Raw genomic sequence first — 19,944 nt, forward strand, 5'->3', positions numbered from 1 at the left:
GAGAGAAAGTACACAGGAAATCTCAACTCTTTTAATATTTCCTTTTCTTGATTTTTTTTTTCACTCAGCATTATGCTTTGAGATTGAGCCATTTATACACAGTAAAGTCAGTTTTCAAGAAAGGTAAGCTGTTCTAAGCCATTGTGTTAAGCTTACTCAAAACTGCACTGAGGCTTCTGGCGTGTAGTGCTATGAAGGAAGTCATCCATAATTTTGTTCCCTTGAAGATAAACTTTTTTTCCCCAGTAGGTTGAAGAGTTTTTTTTTCTCTTTATAATTCAAAAATTACAGAAATATACCTACCAATGGGTCTTCTTTTACTGATTTTTTTCTCAAACATGGCGAGCACCTATCTTGGCTTCTGCCCACATTTTCTTGTTCTGCTGTAACGATAAGAGTGTTTTTGTTGTTGTTAGCTGCCCTCGAGTAGGTTCCTGAATCATGGTGACCCCATACATGATGGGATTGGACCATTGTGATCCACAGGGTTTTCATTGGCTGGTTTTTGGAAGTAGATTGCCAGGCCTTTCCTCATAAATAGCCCGTCTTAATCTGGAAGCTCTGCTGAAAGCCGTTCAGCACCATAGCAACACACAGACTCCACTGATAGACTGGTGCTGGCTGTACTTGAGGTACCTTGGCCAGGAATTGAACCCAGGCCTCCTGCATGGAAGAATTCTACCATCGAACCACCAATGCCCCAATAACAAAAACCCTGGGTAAAGAAAACTTGACACAAAATATATTCTTTACTTTTTCAGGAACATCTCCTTAAAAAAAATACTACTTGGAAAAGAGAGAGAGACAGGAAGAAGTGTCAAAGGTTAAAGAAATTTTGCATTATTTAGTTCGCAGTATAGCTTCCAATTCAGGAATCTCATGTCAAATTCATCATTTCTCTTTCTCTGAGCTTTGTTGCCCCCACTGTGCAATAATGTGCCCTGCTTACAAAAGAAGCCTAGGAAGCCATGCTTTATCAATGCTGACACAGAAAGAATCCCACCCAGATTCCTCTCAAGTTTTGTTTTTGTTTATTTTTAAGAAACCATTATTTACTGAAACTTTTTAGTCCTGGCACATGAAATCATCAAGTCAAAGAGTTCCTGTGGTTCTAATGATTTGTGCAGTTAAAGAAAAATAGAGCTAAACATACACATTATTTATAAAGCAGAGGTGCTGAAAATGGGCAAGAAGACATAAGATGAAGTAAAAAAATGTGTTAAGGGATGATATAATAAAAGGAATTGAAGCAGTAACCAGATAGAGCAAACACAAATAGTCAATGATAAAAAAGCCACTCGGAAATTCATAGGAAACACTCAAGGCATTCCTGCTAAAATCAAGAGCGAAACGTGTCCACAGTCGCCACTGCTATTCCACCTTGTATTTAACAGTTTAATTAATGCAATTAGATGAGGATCAGTGGTAGAAGTCTCACCTGCATGCAGGAGACCCTGTTCCCTTTCCAGCCAGCGCGACTCCTGCACAGCCACCACCCCCGTCAGTGGAGGCTTGCATGTCGCAAAGGTGCTGCACAGGTTTCAGCAGAGCTTCCAGAATAAGACAAACTAGGAAGAAGGACTGGTGATCTATTCCCAAAATCAGCCAATGAGAACCATATGGATCACAACGATCTCATCTGAAAGCAATCATGGGGATGGCCAAGGAAGACAGAAAAAAAAAAATTGATGCATTCGAAATGTGGTGTTGGCAAAGGATGTTGAATATACAACATGGACTACCGGAAGAATGCACAAATCATTCTTAGAAGAAATACAACCAGGATACTCCTTGCAAGCGAGGATGGTGAGACTTCAGCTCACTTACTTTGGACTTATCATCAGGAAAGACCAGTGGCTAGAAAAGGACATCATGTTTGGTAAAGTAGAGTGAGGTCAGCAAAAACGAGGGAAGCCCTCAGTGAGACAGATTGAGAGAGCAACAGTAGACTCAAACGGACCAAAGATCATGAAGATGACGCCGGACCAAGCAGCGTTTCATTCTGTGATACGTAAGGCTGCCGTGAGTGGGAACGAGCTCGATGGCAACTGACAACAACAGCACAGAGACAGAAAGCAGATGAGTGTCTGCCCAGGGCTGGCGGAGAACAGAGAGATGGGTGGATGAGGAGTGACCGCTAATGGGTGCAAAGTTTCTGCTTGGGGTAATGAAATGTTCTAAATTAGAATGTGCTGATGGTTGCCTAACTCTGAATATGCTAAAAACCATTAAACTGTATACTTTAAACAGGTAAACTTTATGGTATATAAATAGTAACTAAAAAAGGCTATTAAAAAATTAAAAGCCTTCTTATGTAGAAACAATAACCAGTTAGGAGATAAATGGAAATGAAAATTCCATTTATAATAACAACAAAAATACTTGGAATAAATTTACAAAGAAATGTATGTAAGGAAACTTAAATTCTCTTGAAAGACACAATAGTGGATTTTTATTGTATCCTTTTTTCTCTAATACTTTTGTGTATGTGCCTATACATATATAAAACCTCCATTTTGATTGAAACAAAAACCGGAGAATACTTTTTTTTTTTTTAAGGTTCAGGCAATGGAGTGAAAAACCAGAACATTCCAAACAATTTTTTGCTACTTTCTAGTGAATGTCTGGAAATCCTGGTGGTGTAGTGGTTAACAGCTACAGCTGCTAACCAAAAGGTTGGTGGTTTGAATCCATCAGGCACTCCTTGGATACTCTACAGGCCAGTTCTACGCTGCTATGAGTCAGGATCGACTGGATGGCAATGGGTTTTTTGTTTTAATGAATGTGTTTTTATGAAAAAAATTTGATTCTAAATGTAATTGAGCATAATAATTTCTAATTATTATGCTAATTACTGTAGACCACAATATTATAATTTATTTCACTTATGTTACCTTACTATCTGTCTTTGGTCTACTTAACAAAACCAGTCAAGGCCATTTTTTTCAAGGAGAGGAAGACATTCTCCTTGGGGATCTGAAGTACTTTAAAATATTTGCATAAATTATATCCTTAGTATAGAATGGGCTCATGTGACATGAAAATGTCTTGTTTCTTTCAGCCTCACTGTCAGAAACCAAGAAGATCAGAGACTCAGGAGGGCTTCCCACGACCTGAGAACAGAGGGCACCCCAACCTGTGAAGAAAGGTGAAACCTCGTGTTACTAAGGTCACCAAATTGACAGAAATGCCAACTTTTTTTTTTAGTTTTTACATTATATGTTTCAAAAGAATTCACAGTTTCTCTAACTGCAATTTAATAAGATGAGGGTGGCCTCACCACTTCACCTTGCAGAACTCCTTTTAAATCATGTGCGACAGGGAGTAAAAGCAGTCCCATTAGTAATCCATTTCCTGCTAATCACAAATAGAAGTTGATGCTTCTTGACAAAACATATATTTCATTTTCATATATTTTTTAGAATAAAAGACCATAATGAAACATATACATACTTGGTTTTCAGGAAAATGTAAGTCCATTTTCCTGTAAATTTATACTAAATGACCAATGTATTATTTTTTAAGTCTAGGTGTTTTGAAAAGAATTTTAAAGAAAACACACATAAAATTACTTTCCATAATGCCAAATTTTAAAATTGTCTTTTTTTCTTTATATTATCAATTGATTTGCTTCCACTTAATTATTTTTATACCTATCTTGGTATTGGGAAACCCTGGTGGCATAGTGGTTAAGAGCTATGGCTGCTAACCAAAAGGTCGGCAGTTCGAATCCACCAGGTGCTCCTTGGAAACTCTATGGGCCAGTTCTACCCTGTCCTATAGGGTCGCTATGAGTCAGAATCGACTCAATGGCAATGGGTTTTATCTTGGTATTATAACAGCCTATGAAATTACAGATATTAGACAAATACCCTAAAAACATTAAAATAGATTTTATATTACATTGCTTCTTTTTTGAGGGAAAAATCTAATAGTACAAAAAAGAGCTTAAATATTTTTCTTCTTTATTCTTACCCACTTTTTTAAAAATAATTTTTATTGTGCTTTAAGTGAAAGTTTACAAATCAAGTCAGTCTCTCACACAAAAACCCACATACACCTTGCTACGCACTCCCAATTACTCTCACCCTAATGAGACAGCCCGCTGTCTCCCTCCACTGTCTCATTTCGTGTACATTTCACCAGCTTCTAACCCACTCCACCCTCTCATCTCCCCTCCAGGCAGGAGATGCCAACATAGTCTCAAGTGTCCACCTGATCCAAGAAGCTCACTCCTCACCAGCATCCCTCTCCATCCCATTGTCCAGTCCAATCCATGTCTGAAGAGTTGGCTTTGGGAATGGTTCCTATCCTGGGCCAAGAGAAGGTCTGGGGGCCATGACCACCGGGGTCTTTCTAGTCTCAGTCAGACCATTAAGTCTGGTCTTATGAGAATTTGGTGTCTGCATCCCACTGCTCTCCTGTTCCCTCAGGGGTTCTCTGTTGTGTTCCCTGTCAGGGGCAGTCATCAGTTGTAGCCGGGCACCATCTAGTTCTTCCGGTCTCAGGATGATGTAGACTCTGGTTCATGTGGCCCTTTTTGTCTCTTGGGCTCCTGATCACCTTGTGTCCTCGGTGTTCTTCATTCTCCTTTGGTCCAGGTGGGTTGAGACCAATTGATGCATCTTAGATGGCTGCTTGCTAGCATTTAAGACCCCAGACGCCACTCTTCAAAGTGGGATGCAGAATGTTTTCTTAATAGATTTTATTATGCCAATTGACTTAGATGCCCCCTGAAACCATGGTCCCCAGACCCCTGCCCCTGCTACACTGGCCTTCAAAGCATTCAGTTTATTCAGGAAACTTGCTTTTGCTTTAGTCCAATTGTGCTGACCTCCCCTGTATTGTGGGCTGTCTTTCCCTCCACCTAAAGTAGTTCTTATCTACTGTCTAGTTAGTGAATGCCCTTCTCCCACCCTCCCTCCCTCCCCCCTCTCGTAACCACAAAAGAATGTTTTCTTCTCAGTTTAAACTATTTCTCAAGTTCTTATAATAGTGGTCTTATACAATATTTGTCCTTTTGCAACTGACTAATTTCACTCAGCATAATGCCTTCCAGGTTCCTCCATGTTATGAAATGTTTCAGATTCCTCACTGTTCTTTATCAATGCGTAATATTCCATTGTGTGAATATACCATAATTTATCCATTCATCCGTTGATGGGCACCTTGGTTGCTTCCATGTTTTTGCTATTGTAAACAGTGCTGCAGTAAACATGGGTGTGCATATAACTGTTCATGTAAAGGCTCTTATTTCTCTAGGATATATTCCAAGGAGTGGGATTGCTGGATCGTATGGTAGTTCTATTTCTAGCTTTTTAAGGAAGCGCCAAATCGATTTCCAAAGTGGTTGTACCATTTTACATTCCCACCAGCAGTGTAGAAGTGTTCCAGTCTCTCCACAGCCTCTCCAACATTTATTCTTTTGTGTTTTTTGGATTAATGCCAGCCTTGTTGGAGTGAGATGAAATCTCATTGTAGTTTTGATCTGCATTTCTCTAATGGCTAATGATTGTGAACATTTCCTCATACATCTGTTGGCTACCTGAATGTCTTCTTTAGTGATGTGTCTTTTCATATCTTTGGCCCAGTTTTTAATTGGGTTATTTGTCTTTTTGTTGTGGAGGTTTTGCAGTATTTTGTAGATTTTAGAGATTAGACGCTGATCTGATTTGTCATAACCAAAAATCTCCCAGTCTGTAGGTTGTCTTTTTACTCTTCTGGTGAAGTCTTTGGCTGAGCAAAGGTGTTTGATTTTTAGTAACTCCCAGTTATCTAGTTTTTCTCCTACATTCTTTATAATGTTTTGTATACTGTTTATGCCATGTATTAGGGCTCCTAACGTTGTCCCTATTTTTTCTTCCATGATCTTTATCATTTTAGATTTTATATTTAGGTCTTTGATCCATTTTGAGTTAGTTTTTGTGCATGGAGTTTTTTTTTGCAGATGGATATCCAGTTATGCCAGCATCATTTGTTAAAAAGACTGTCTTTTCCCCATTTAACTGTTTTGGGGCCTTTGTCAAATATCAGCTGCTCATATGTGGATGGATTTATGTCTGGATTCTCAATTCTGTTCCATTGGTCCATGTATCTGTTGTTGTCCCAGTACCAGGCTGTTTAGACTATTGTGGCGGTATAATAGGTTCTAAAATCAGGTAAAGTAAAGCCTCCCACTTTGTTCTTCTTTTCCAGTAATGCCTTATTTATCCGGGGCCTCTTTCCCTTCCATATGAAGTTGGTGATTTGTTTCTCCATCTCATTAAAGAATGTCATTGGGATTTGGATCAGAATTGCATTAGATGTATAGATCGCTTTTGGTAGAATAGACATTTTTATAATGTTAAGTCTTCCTATCCACGAGCAAGGTATGTCCTTCCACTTACGTAAGTCTCTTTTGGTTTCTTGCAGATGCGTACTGTAGTTTTGTTTGTATAAGTCTTTTACATGTCTGGTAAGATTTATTCCTAAGCATTTTATTTTATCTTCTTGGGGGCTACTGTAAATGGCATCGATTTGGTGATTTCCTTTTCAATGTTCTTTTTGTTGGTGTAGAGGAATCCAACTGACTTTTGTATGTTTATCTTGTATCCCGATACTCTGCTGAACTCTTCTATTAGTTTCAGTAGTTTTCTAGAGGATTCCTTAGGGTTTTCTGTGTATAAGATCATGTCTTCTGCAAATAGAGACCATCTGGATGCCCTTTATTCCTTTATCACAGCCTAATTGCTCTGGCTAGGGCTTCCAGCACAATGTTGAATAAGAGTGGTGATAAAGGGCATCCTTGTCTGGTTCCTGATCTCAGTGGGAATGTTTTCAGGCTCCTTCTGTTGGGTTTGTATAAATGCCCTTTATTATGGTGAGGAATTTTCCTTCTATTCCTATTTTGCTGAGAGTTTTTATCATGAATGAGTGTTGAACTTTGTCAAATGCCTTTTCTGCATCAATTGATAAAATCATGTGATTCTTGTCTTTTGTTTTATTTATGTGGTGGATTACGTTAATTGTTTTTCTAATGTTGAACCATCCCTGCATGCCTGGTATGAATCCCACTTGGTCATGGTGAATTATTTTTTGGATATGTTTTTGAATTCTATTGGCTAGAATTTTGTTGAGGATTTTTGCATCTACGTTCATGAGGGATATAGGTCTGTAATTTTCTTTTCTTGTGGTGTCTTTACCTGGTTTTGGTATCAGGGATATGGTGGCTTCACAGAATGAGTTTGGTAATATTCCGTCCTTTTCTATGCTCTGAAATACCTTTAGTAGTAGTGGTGTTAACTCTTCTCTGAAAGTTTGGTAGAACTCTGCAGTGAAGCTGTCTGGACCAGGGCTTTTTTTTGTTGGGAGTTTTTTGGTTACCTTTTCGATCTCTTCTTTTGTTATGGGTCTGTTTAGTTGTTCTACCTCTGTTTGTGCTAGTTTGGTAGGTAGTGTGTTTCTAGGAATTCATCCATTTCTTCTAGGTTTTCAAATTTGTTTGAGTATAGTTTTTCATAGTCTTGCCCACAGTTTTTGAAATCTGGGAGGCATGTAAAGCTCTACCACAATTTTTAACTTTGTTAAAAACTACTTCTATTTTATATAGTCCAGTGCAGCACTCAACTTTGAGACTGTCTCTGAGCTGTGCAATGGCAAAGTGCAGTTCAAACCCACCCAGAGGCGCCTTGGAAGATGGCCCTGGCAATCTGCTTCTGAAGGGTCACAGCCTTAACAACCCTGTGGAGCAGCTCTACTCTGACACCCAGGGGATTGCCACGAGTCAGAACTGACTTGACGGCAGCTAATGACAACAAAGCTTTGAGACTGTTATGCGTGGCACCAGAATGCCTGCAACTGGTCCTAGCTCTAACCATCCTACCTGTGTGACTTGGGGAGTTTACTTAATAGCCACACCCTGCCTCAGTTTCCTCATATATAAAATGGGGATCATAATAGGATTTTGTGCCTCAAGCCAATGAAGTGTTGTAAAAATTGAATAAGACAAATACAGCACTTAGATCCTAGCGAAAGGCAAGCACTCAACATATGTTAGCTATTATTTATTCTCAAGGAGTCCCTGGGTGACCCAGTGGTTAAGCACTGTATTACTAACCAAAAGGCTGGCAGTTCAAACCCACCCAGAGGTGCCTCAGAAGTAAGGCCTGGCAGTCTGCTTCCAAAAGATCCCAGCCACTGAAAACCCTATGGAACAATTCCAATCTGCACACTGGGGTGGCCATGAGTCAGAGTCAACTCAAAGGCAACTAACAACAACAACAATTATTCATTCTCAGTTGTATACAATTAACAATAGAAAATGACTCTTTATACAATTTTATACCTTTGCTTCCACTTCTCCTTCGATGTTATACAGTCTTGTGCTGCTTAACTTCTGTCTGGGCAACGTCTGCCTGCATACGTGTCTGTGGTTCAACACGCGCCTTCCAGGGGATGCCCACAGCCCAAGGGTGGTGAGCCCACCCCTCCGCACCCCACTGCCCCGGGAACAGGCACCCCTGGGGCTGGGAAGAGTGGGCACCGATCCTGCTCCCGAGCCCCCAAGGTCAGCAGGCATCGGGGGTGGGCAGGGCGAGGGCCCCAGGTAACAGAGACTGCTCTTCTGCCGCTCGTGCTCACCCCCAGACCTCCGCCCCCGCCATGACCTCACTGGGCTGTGGGGACCCAGGTGTTCCCACAACATCCAATCACATAACGTCCTAGTTCAGAGAACTATCCTGGACATGAAGTGATGCATGACTGTACTTACTTTATTTGTCTCATTTACTTTTGTTTTTCTACTTGTCTTTAAATTTCTGGTAATGTTTTATGGGTTTCCTGGAAATAGCATCATGCTGAGTTGCTTTTTTGGCCCACTTTGAGTTTCTTTCTTTAAATGTTGTTGTGATTGTTGTTAGGTGCTGTCGAGTTGGTTATGACTCATAGCGGCTCTGTGTACAACAGAACAAAACACTGCCCGGTCCTGCGCCATCCTTAAAATCATTGTTATGCTTGAGCCGATTGTTGCAGACACTGTGTCAATCCATCTCGTTGAGAGTCTTCCTTTCCGCTGACCCTGTACTTTACCAAGCATGATGTCCTTCTTCAGGGACTGATCCCTCCTGATAACATGACCAAAGTATGTGAGACACAGTCTCGCCATCCTTGCTTCTAAGGAGCATTCTGGTTGTACTTCTTCCAAGACAGGTTTATTCATTCTTCTGGCAGTCCATGGTATATTCAATACTCTTTGCCAACACCACAATTCAAAGGCATCAATTCTTCTTTGGTCTTCCTTATTCATTGTCCAGCTTTCACATGCATATGATGCGATTGAAAATACCATGGCTTGGGTCAGGTGCACCTTAGTCTTCAAGGTGACACCTTTGCCTTTCAACACTTTAAAGAGGTCCTTTGCAGCAGATTTTCCTAATGTAATGTGTCTTTTGATTTTTTGACTGCTGCTTCCATGGGTGTTGATTGTGGATCCAAGTAAAATGAAATCCTTGACAACTTCAACCTTTTCTCCATTTATCATGACGTGGCTTACCGGTCCAGTTGTAAGGATTTTTTTTTTTTTCTTTATGTTGAGATGTAATCCATATGAAGGCTGAGATCTTTGATCTTCATCAGCAAGTGCTTCAAGTCCTCTTCACTTTCAGCAAGCAAGGTTCTGTCATCTGCATAACACAGGTTGTTAATGAGTCTTCTTCCAATCCTGATATCCCGTTCTTCATATCATCCATCTTCTTGGATTTGCTCAGCACACAGACTGAATAAAAAAGAAAATACAATGCTGATGCACACCTTTCCTGACTTTAAACCACTCAGTATCCCCTTGTTCTGCCTGAACAACCACCTCTTGATCTATGTACAGTTTCTTCATAAGCATAATTAAATGTTCTGGAATTCCCATTCTTCTCAATGTTGTCCATAATTTGTTATGATCCACAGTCGAATGCCTTTGCATAGTGAATAAGATATAGGTAAACATTCCTCTGGCATTCTCCTCTTTCAGCCAGGATCCATCTGACATCACCAAGGATATCCCTGGTTCCATGTCCTCTTCTGAAACCGGCCTGAATTTCCAGCAGTTACCTCTTGATATACCACTGCAGCCGCTTTTGAATGATCTTCAGCAAAATTTTGCTTATGTGTGATATTAATGATATTGTTGTATAATTTCCACATTCGGTTGGATCACCTTTCTTGGGAATAGTCATAAATACGGATCTCTTCCAGTCAGTTGGCCAGGAAGCTGTCTTCCATATTTCTTGGCATAGACAAGTGAGCACTTGCAGCGCTGCATCCATTTGTTGAAACATCTCAGTTGATATTCCATCAATTCCTGAAGCCTTGTGTTTCACCAGTGCCCTCAGTGCAACTTGGACTTCTTCCTTCAGTACCATTGGTTCCTGATCATATGCTACCTCTTGAAAAGGTTGAACATCGACTAATTCTTTTTGGTATAATGACTCTGTGTATTCTTTCCATCTTCTTTTGATGCTTCCTGCATTGTTTAATATTTTCCCCCATAGAGTCCTTCACTATTGCAACTCGAGGCTTTCTTTAAATACCACAGACCAAACCAGACCCACTGCCATCAGTCGATTCTGACTCATAACGACCCTGTAGGACAGAGTAGAACTGCCCCAGAGGGTTTCCAAGGCTATAAATCTTTAAGGAAGCAGACTGCCACATCTTTCTCTCCCCAGAGTGGCTGGTGGGTTCAAACTGCCGACCTTTTGGTTTAGCAGCCAAGTTCTTAAACACTGCACCACCAGGGCTCTTTCTGTCTTTAAATAGGGTCCTAGAATCCAGTCGCATTGACCGGTGATTTTGATCATTCTTGATGTTTAATCGTCTCAAATATTCTTTGGTTTCCTGCTTATAATATCTCCTAATTATTTCCTTAAGCTTTTCTTTTGCAATATGAACTGCGCTTTCTTTGCTATCAGGTTTTCAGTGCTATGGAAGGTATATATGATCTCTCTTTTAAAAAAAATTCTAATACTGATTACTTTTAAGTTTTTTTTTTTTTTAAAAATCACTCTTTAATATACATTTCTTAATTTGACAGAAGTAAAAATATATCTTTTGAATCTTCGTACTTAAAAAAACCAAAAACCGAACCCAGTGCCATTGAGTCGATTGCGATTCTTAGTGACCTTATAGGACAGAGTAGAACTGCCCCATAGAGTTTCCAAGGAGCGCCTGGCAGATTCCAACTGCCGACCCTTTGGTTAGCAGCCCTAGCAGTTAACCACTACGCCACCAGGGTTCCCCTCTTCATACTTAAGGAACATAATTTAGGATACTTTAACTAAGCCTCTTCAATCTAATTAACCTTTGTAAAATTAATCCAGAATTTTTATGTAAATTTCTTCAACTTAATCTTTTTAAATTAATCTTTTCTTTCAGAAATAATTTTTCCAGAATCATGATAGGTAATTTTTCATATGTAATACTTTCTTCATGATGAAAAATTCATATACCCATGATAAAAACAAAAATCAAATAATACAAAAGTTTGATAGTAAAAACTCAATCTTCCTCTTATTCCAGACCTTGTCCCAATCTCCAGAGATAACTGATCAACTGTTTTTTGCATCTCCTCAAAGAAATTTTCCAAGCATTTACATACAACTGTACTGAAACGGGATCCGTGTATACACACTGAACCTAAGGATTATCTCATAAAGTGTTTCAATAAATTTCAAAGACCATTATGAAAGTTTTTTTTTTTAACTCAATACAATTAAAATGGGAGTGAAAATTTAAAACACAAACTAAAAATTCTCATATGTTTGATATTTTAAAAACACTTCCACATAACTCCTAGGTCAGAGAATAAATCATAATAAAGGGTTTTTTTTTTTTTTTTTAACTTATAACCAATCTACATGTGATTGACCTATGAGACTTGTGGGATGCAGAGAAACTAGTTAGTAGAGAAAAATGAATAGCTCTAAGTGCTTATACCAGAAAAGAGGGAAGACTGGTCTCTAGTGAGCTAAATGTCCAACTTAAGAATAAGCACAGAAATAAGTGAAATGGAAAAAAAAGATACAATGGGAAAAAAAGGTACAGTGGAGAAGATGAAGACACATGCTGATTCTTTAAAAAGACTTTGACATCCTCTGCTGTGATTGATCCAGAAAAATGTAGAGAATATACAATTAAGCAATATTCAAAAGGAAAGAGGCAATGTAATATCCAGTGGAGACTGGTAATATGATAACACTAGGAATAATTTATGTCAGTGAACTTGATAATTTAGACCCCCTGAGCAAATTCCTAAAAAGCTGAGAATTACTAAAACTGACTTAAAAAGAAAGGGTCAGAATAGTTCTGTAACTACTAAGGTATCTATATCAGTAATTAATAAAGCTTCTGCCAAATAAACACTGGATCTACATGGGTTTACAGGCTAGTTCTACAAAACATTCCAGGAATAGATCACTTCAAGATTATACAACTCTTGTATACCAGTCCAATATCTATGAGGCCAATATAACAGGGAGACTGAAACTGGATGAGGGTGGTACAATGATCAAGAGGCAAGTCTTGCTCAGGAACTCTGGCTACATACAACATGGGTAACACTTAGAAACAATGTTGGGTGAAAAAAGCAAGTTACAGAAGACAACATATAGCAAGTCATTTTTATACAGTTTGAAAAAAAAAAAAACCTAAAGAATACATTCTTCAGAGATACATACATATGTAAAACCTATGGAAAAAAAGGGTGATGGGAAAGGGACAAGGATTGCTGTTAAACTGGCTGCTTTCTGACCTCAATAAAATTTAAAATAGAGGTAAAAAAAAAAATGAACATAAACTAGAAAAGGGTAAGCACAAAATTGAGTATAGGAGTCCCCTCGGCAGGGGAGAGAAGCATGTGGAAATAGCTCACAGGTAAATGCAACTTTGTTGGTCATGTTCTAGTTCACAGGTATTCATTTTGTTGTTACCCTTCATAACTTGCATTTATTACATATACTCTTTTCTCTTTCTCAAATATTGCATAATTTTAAACACACACACACACATACACTAAACAGCCATTGCCAGGTTGCTGTTCTAGAGGAGCGTGTTGTTTAGTCTAACTTTGTTCTATCACAGGTGACTGGGGGGTGGGGGCTGGTCAGGTGGTTGTAGGATTTTTCTCTACTTTTATACCTTAAAATACTGCCAGGGGTGTCTAGATGTAAACAAGTGTGTTCCTAGCAGCTATTCTAGCACCTTGGTTTGCCAGCATTTTCCGTGGCCATGCAGTCCAGCTAAGCAATTTGGAAACATCACATGCTTTTGCCCAAGGCTTAAGGATATGAGCTCTCTTCCTTCCTAAGAGGGCCTCAGCGCATATATTTTTGCTTATCCAAAGGGAAATCATACTTGTTTCTAGGGATGAAATTCAAATTAACTTCCAATAACATGGTTCCCTTCCCCCCTTTTTCTTGGTCTACTAAGCATGACCCCCACTCTGGAAGAAGTCAGCACCTGGGCCCAGTCCTTTGACAAGTTAATGATCACTCCAGCAGGAAGAAATGCATTCCGTGAGTTCCTTCGGACAGAATTCAGTGAAGAAAATATGCTTTTCTGGATGGCCTGTGAGGAACTGAAAAAAGAAGCCAATAAAAACATGATTGAAGAGAAAGCAAGGATAATATATGAAGACTACATTTCTATTCTTTCTCCTAAAGAGGTGTGTGACCACTCAAAGATTTTCTCCAAGGGGGCCCTTTGGTAATGTTAAGCCCTTAGGTGTCTGGTCATGTTCACTCTGCACAGTTACAGCTACTCCAAAATATAGAGAATTACTCCACCCACTATTTATGGTAGGGGATTTTGGCCATGGTCCCAAAGATGGTCTCCAAATGCCCCTAAAATTGATGAAAAACTTTGTGCATGTTTCTGGAAAAAGTATCCATAGCGTTCATCAGATCCTTAAGAAGGGAAGGTATACCCATTTTACTACAAATATTGTCTAAAGGCATTACACCGACTAGGCATTTCTTTAAATAAAATTATCATTTTATTCTGGGCAAAATTTTTTTAAATAATATTTTATCGTATTTTTGGTGAAAGTTTACACAGCAAATTATGTTCCTGTTTGGCCATTTCTATACAAATTGTTAAGTGACATTGGTTACATTTTTCACAATGTATCAACATTCTCTTTAATTGTGTTCTGGTTCTTCTGTTTCCAGTGCTCTAGTTTCCCCAAAACCCAACCCACTGCCATCGTGTCCCCTGCCCCCTTTTTTGTGCTTTAGAGTAATTGTTGACCTTTTAGTCTCATAGAGATGGTGTTTTTAATGGAGCACCGTACTCAAGGGTAATAGCCTTTATTTTGTGTGCCAATCTATTATTTTGCTAAAAGGTGACCTCAGAGGATAGTTTGCGTCAAGATTTAAAGAATATCTTATGCCCTTGGTCTCAGAGAGTCCTCTAGTCTCAATTGGTCCAGTAAGTCTGGACTTCTTAAGAATTTGAGTTCTGTTCCAAGGTTTTCTCTCGTTCTTTCAGGGTCCATCTACTGTGGTCTTCGTCAGAACGGTCAGTAGTGGTAGACGGGTACCTAAGCAAAATATTTTTACAGGTGTTTTTACTTTATATAGTGAAAGCATACTAATATGACACTGAGGCTGCAAAGGTTTCCCTCAGGATGTCCTTTCTTATATCAGAGACTTTATTAGATGAGTGAAATTGGGCAAGTCTCAACCTCTTAGATCTTTACTGTCTTGAAATCTAAAATCTAGGATGTTAGCCTGGTCTCAAAATTAAGGGCCACATAGCTCTGATTATAAAACCATCCATTCGTCCACTTCCTACTCTGCGATGATATAAGGCAAACAGGACAGCTCTCTCCCATCACGGAGCTCACCCACAAGTGGATGGGCAGAGATGGTGGCAAGTATACAACAAAGAAGTGAGTCATCAACGGTGTGATGGAGACAGAATGCAGAGGAGGTTCCTGGGGAAGGCTATAGAGGGACCAAGGATAATGGCAAGGAAGTCGCCAGAAGCACAATGGCATGAGGACATCCCAGGAGACAGGACCAAATGGGCCACGGATAAAGGCATGAAATCCACACACAATTGAAGTGTAGATAGTCTGGCAGGCCTGAAGTGCAGGGTATATCCAAATTCTTAGGGCTGGTGGCAGGCAGAGGAGAGCTTAGAAATGGTAAAAGGCACTAGAGCATCTGAGGCGTGGAGGCCCTGCTGACATTTTCTCATCTTGTCCTGGATTTTCCAAAGACCAATATGGCTGCAGATGTTAGGAGAACAAGACTCAAGGCAGAGGACAGCGAAAGGATGAAGGCCAAACTAAGCCAGTGCAGAGAAATGAGACAGGAAGAGCTTGATTTGAGATAAATTCCAGAGTTTGGAATGACTCCTAACTGCCTGGTTTGGACCGATCCAACAGTGGGGAGTTCACTGGGATCAGGAAGAGGCACTCCAAAGGGCTTAGTTTTGCTTATTTAGGTTTAGGTTGTTAAGTGGGAGATGGTCAGCTGACAGATTATGCTTATGGAGCTCAGAAAGTTATTTTCAATAACCTATGCATTCTGGATAATAAAAGGCAAGGGACTTTCTGTGTTTCAATGTTTGGCTTCCATATACAGTTAAACCTGTAAGAGCTGGAACTCAACGGGACTGCTTTGCTTTTCTGGGTCTTGCAAGTTTTCTGTCTTTGACAGGGTGCAGTCTTACCACTTTTCTGTCACTCATTTTAGTGGAAAATATTTGAGAGTTTTCCTTCTCTGACAGGTTTCTGCCTTACACAGTTTTGGCTGTCTCAAGTTTTCCTGTATTTTTATTTTGTCACGATTCTCCTTTTTTTTTAAGGCAAGATTTTATTCAGTGTCTTTTAAAGCATTATACAGCCAAAAAAATCTTAGCAAATTTATGAGGCAAAAGTGATATAAAAAGATGAACATTTTCCCCCAATACAAGCATCTTTTACTTGAAATACAAAAGCTTGAAAAAAATTAAGAACATAGACATTACGGTCAAATCAGCTGGGGTTTGAATCCCAGTTCTGTCACTTCATAGCTGCATCTTCTAACCTGTCTCCAACCTCTCAGTTAGAAGTGAGCACGTTTACCCATTTGCACCACCCAGGAATCCCACTAGTATCCTTAAGCATCACAAATTTTCTTTTTTTAATTTTTATTGTGCTTTAGGTGAAAGTTTATAAATCAAGTCAGTCTCTCATACAAAAATTTATATACACCTTGCTGTATACTCCTAATAGCTCTCGCCCTACTGAGACAGCACACTCCTTCCCTCCACTCTCTCTTTTTGTGTCCATTCCACCAGCTTCTGACCCCCTCTGCCCTCTCATCTCCCCTCCCAGATAGGAGATGCCAACATGACAAATTCTTTTTTTAAGCAACTGGTCTCAGTGGGGGTCTCAACTTGGTTAGAAACCATGTCTGATTTTATCTCAAAATGTGCCCCTTTGTGTAGACCATTGATTTGAAATGGTGAATAACCATTTTGCACCTGGTGCAAACAGTTAATGTGCTTGGCTGCTAACCGAGAGGTTGAAAGTTCAAGTCCACCCAGAGGTGCCTCAGAAGAAGGGCCTGGGGATCTACGTATGAAAAATCAGCCATGGAAAACCCTGTGGAACACAGTTCTACTCTGACATACATGAGGTCACCATGAGTCAGAGCTGACTTAATGTCAACTGGTTCCGCAGTAACTAACCCATTGCCACTGAGTCGATTCTAACTCACAACAACCCTTAGGACAGAGGAGAACTGCCCGTAGGGTTTCCAAAGCTGTAAACTTTTATGGGAGCAGACTGCCACATCTTTCTCCCACAGAGCAGATAGTGGGTTCCAGCACCCAATGTTTCAGTTAGCAGCTGAGCACTTCACCCCCACGCCGCCAAGGCTTCATCTGCAGTAACTCATTTAGTCTGATTCCCCTACCAGAGCAGGAACTTTGTGGAGTGCTTCCTGTTTGTGCAGGATCTGTGCTAATAAGTACTGGCTCTTTATACCCAATGAGCTTTCTGTAGAGGATTTTCTGAAGTGTGGACCTCAAAGTGTCATGCCATTGGCATCACCTGGAACTTGTTAGAAATACAAATTAGGAGGCCTGGTGTCTCAATGGTTAAGAGCTCAGCCGCTTACCAAAAGGTCAGCAGTTCAAATCCACCAGCCACTCCGTGGAAATCCTATGGGGCAGCTCTGGTGTGTCCTATAGGGTCACTATGAGTTGGAACCGACTTGATGGCAGCTATCGACAATAACAAGGAGCCTTGGTGGCTCAGTAGTTAAGTGCTTGGCTGCTAATCAAAAGGTTGGTAGTTCGAACTCACCAGACATTCAAGGGGAAAAAGATGTGGCAGTCGGCTCCAGTCAAGACAGCCTGGGAAACCCTAGGGGGACAGTTCTACTATGTTCTACAGGGTTGCTAAGAGTCAGAATCAGCTCAACATCAGTGGGTTTGGTTTTTCTTTTGGACCCACACTTGCTGAATCAGAGCTCTGGGGTGGGCCCAGCAGTCTGTGTTTAACAAGTGCTACAAGGGCTTCTGAGGCCACCAAAGTGTGACAGCCCCTGTTGGCTATTTTTCAGTTTCTCTTTCTGCGGTTTGGATTTATGGATGACCTTTTTTGGTTAGAGATTTTTGAAACACAGAACAAACTATGGGATTTAGGGCTGAATTCACAAAGGGGAGTATCTAACACTAGTGTTATTTGTTTCTATCTACAGGTCAGCTTAGACTCCCGAGTAAGAGAAGTCATCAACAGAAACATGTTGGAACCATCCCAGCACATATTTGATGATGCACAACTTCAGATTTACACTCTAATGCACAGAGACTCATACCCCCGGTTTATGAACTCTACTGTCTATAAGGACTTGCTCCAGTCCTTATCTGAGAAATCCACTGAGGCATAGGATTTTTCAAATATATTTATTATTAATAAAATATTAAAAGAACTCAGACTATGTCTAGAACAGAGAATTCAGAGGTAGTAGTATCACCTCCTGAGTAATATTCCAGCTATTTTAATAACATGCTGCCTTTTACAGAGGGCCATATATTATTCACAAGGTAAACTACAGCCAACTTTAATTTTAGAGGAAAAAATGAAATATGACTGCTTTAGAAAGGTAGTATGTTTACATTTACAGTCACAGCAGCATGTTCTCACTGGCAGAGAACACGCTAGAAGACTCCATACTGCCTGGGCATGTACATCCACTGGGACAAACAGGACCACTTTTGTTTTGCATGAGTTCAATAACTGATGACTCTCCCCCAGAAGAAAGGTCATTTAGGAGTTTCTCTGCTGCCCTGCCTTCTGTCAGAAACCCTAGTGCTGTGGTGGTTAAGTGCTACGGTTGCTGACCAAGAGGTCAGCAGTTCAAATCCGCCAGGTGGTCCTTGGAAACTCTATGGGGCAGTCCTACCCTGTCCTGTAGGGTTGCTATATGAGTTGGAATTGGCTCGACAGCAGTGGGGTTTGTTTTTTTTTTTTTTTGCTCCCTTCTGTCAGGCTCCATTTTGAACACTTATCAGTGTCATTACTGGACCCAAGTTCACATTTTATAGAGGTGTAATACTTGTAAAAATGGTACTCCACTTTTTCTTAGAATGTATGTATGCCGATATGTATGTGTATCTTTACCTTTTAATGGAAAGCAGTGTACTCTTCAGTGGCCCAGCATCAAATGTTTAGTAAAAGCAGCAGGCTTAGAAAATTATTTCTTTAAAAAGTTACCATTATTTTAATATCAGAATTTGACAATGAAAATAATGAATTTATCAGTGCACAGTTTGGTCATATTTCTAAAAAAGCTTTAAAATAAGTATATTTCCACTTTTATTATGGAAAAAATATGGGCGTTTTCACTCTTTTAAAAAAATAAAGCACAATAGTTTTACCGCAATCTTTATTTTTTCTTTATAGATAAATATTTGGGAAACATATGGTTAAGGAAGTAAGACTACATGCAAGATATCGTTTAGCTCCCAGACTAGGATTCTGTCTTTGTTGCTGCTGTTAGGTGCCATGAAGTTAATTCCAACTCACACTGACCCCTATGTACAAGAGAACAAAACTCTGCCTGGTCCTGCACTGTCCTCACAATCGGTATATTTGAGTCCATTGTTGCAGCCACTGGGTCAGTCCATATCATCGAAAGTCTTCCTATTTTTTTTTGCTGACCCTCTACCTTATCAAGCATGATGTCTCCTTCTCCAATGATTGGTCCTTCCTGATAACATGTCCAAAGTACATGAGACAAAGTCTCACCATCCTTACTTCCAAGGATCACTCTGGCTGTACTTCTTCCAAGACGGATTTGTTCGTTCTTTTGGCAGTCCGTGGTATATTCAATATTCTTTGCCAATGCCATAATTTGAAGACATCAATTCTTCTCTGGTCTTCCTTATTCATTGTACTGATTTCACATCCATATGAGGCGACTGAAAATACCACGGCTTGGGTCAGGCACACCTTAGTCCTCAAAGGGACATCTTTGCTTTTCAACATTTTAATGAGGTCCTTGCAGCAGATTTGCCCAGTGCAATAATATGTTGTTTGATTTCTTGACTTCTGCTTCCATGGGTGTTTGTGGATCCAAGTAAAATGAAATCCTTGACAACTTCAATATTTTCTTCATTTATCCCAATGTTGCTTATTACTCTAGTTGTAAGGATTTTGGTTTTCTTTATGTTGAGGTGTAATCCATACTGAAGGCTATCGTCTTTGATTTCATCAGTAAGAGTGTAAGTCCTCTTCCCTTTCAACAAGCAACATTGTGTCACCTGCATATATCACAGGTTGTTAATGAGTCTTCCTCTAATCCTGATGCTGCATTCTTCATATAGTCCAGCTTCTGAGATTATTTGCTCAGCATACAGATTGATTTTGCATAGGGTTGCTATGAGTCAGAGCCAACTCGACGGCACCTAACAACAACAACA

General features: G+C 39.9%; 1 protein-coding gene across 1 annotated transcript in view; it reads left to right on the top strand.

Annotated features, from left to right (window-relative positions):
• RGS20 (regulator of G protein signaling 20) overlaps positions 1-17,909 on the top strand; it is a 138,184-nt gene extending 120,275 nt beyond the window's left edge. Inside the window, exons 4-6 of the mRNA XM_003408317.3 lie at positions 3,062-3,148; positions 13,453-13,687; positions 17,721-17,909. Of these exons, the coding sequence (XP_003408365.2) occupies positions 3,062-3,148; positions 13,453-13,687; positions 17,721-17,909 (511 nt within the window). The remainder of the gene's footprint in view (positions 1-3,061; positions 3,149-13,452; positions 13,688-17,720) is intronic.
• The last annotated feature ends 2,035 nt before the right edge of the window (positions 17,910-19,944 follow it).

Source organism: Loxodonta africana, chromosome 14, assembly GCF_030014295.1.
Source record: "Loxodonta africana isolate mLoxAfr1 chromosome 14, mLoxAfr1.hap2, whole genome shotgun sequence".
NCBI classification, from domain to species: Eukaryota; Metazoa; Chordata; class Mammalia; order Proboscidea; family Elephantidae; genus Loxodonta; species Loxodonta africana.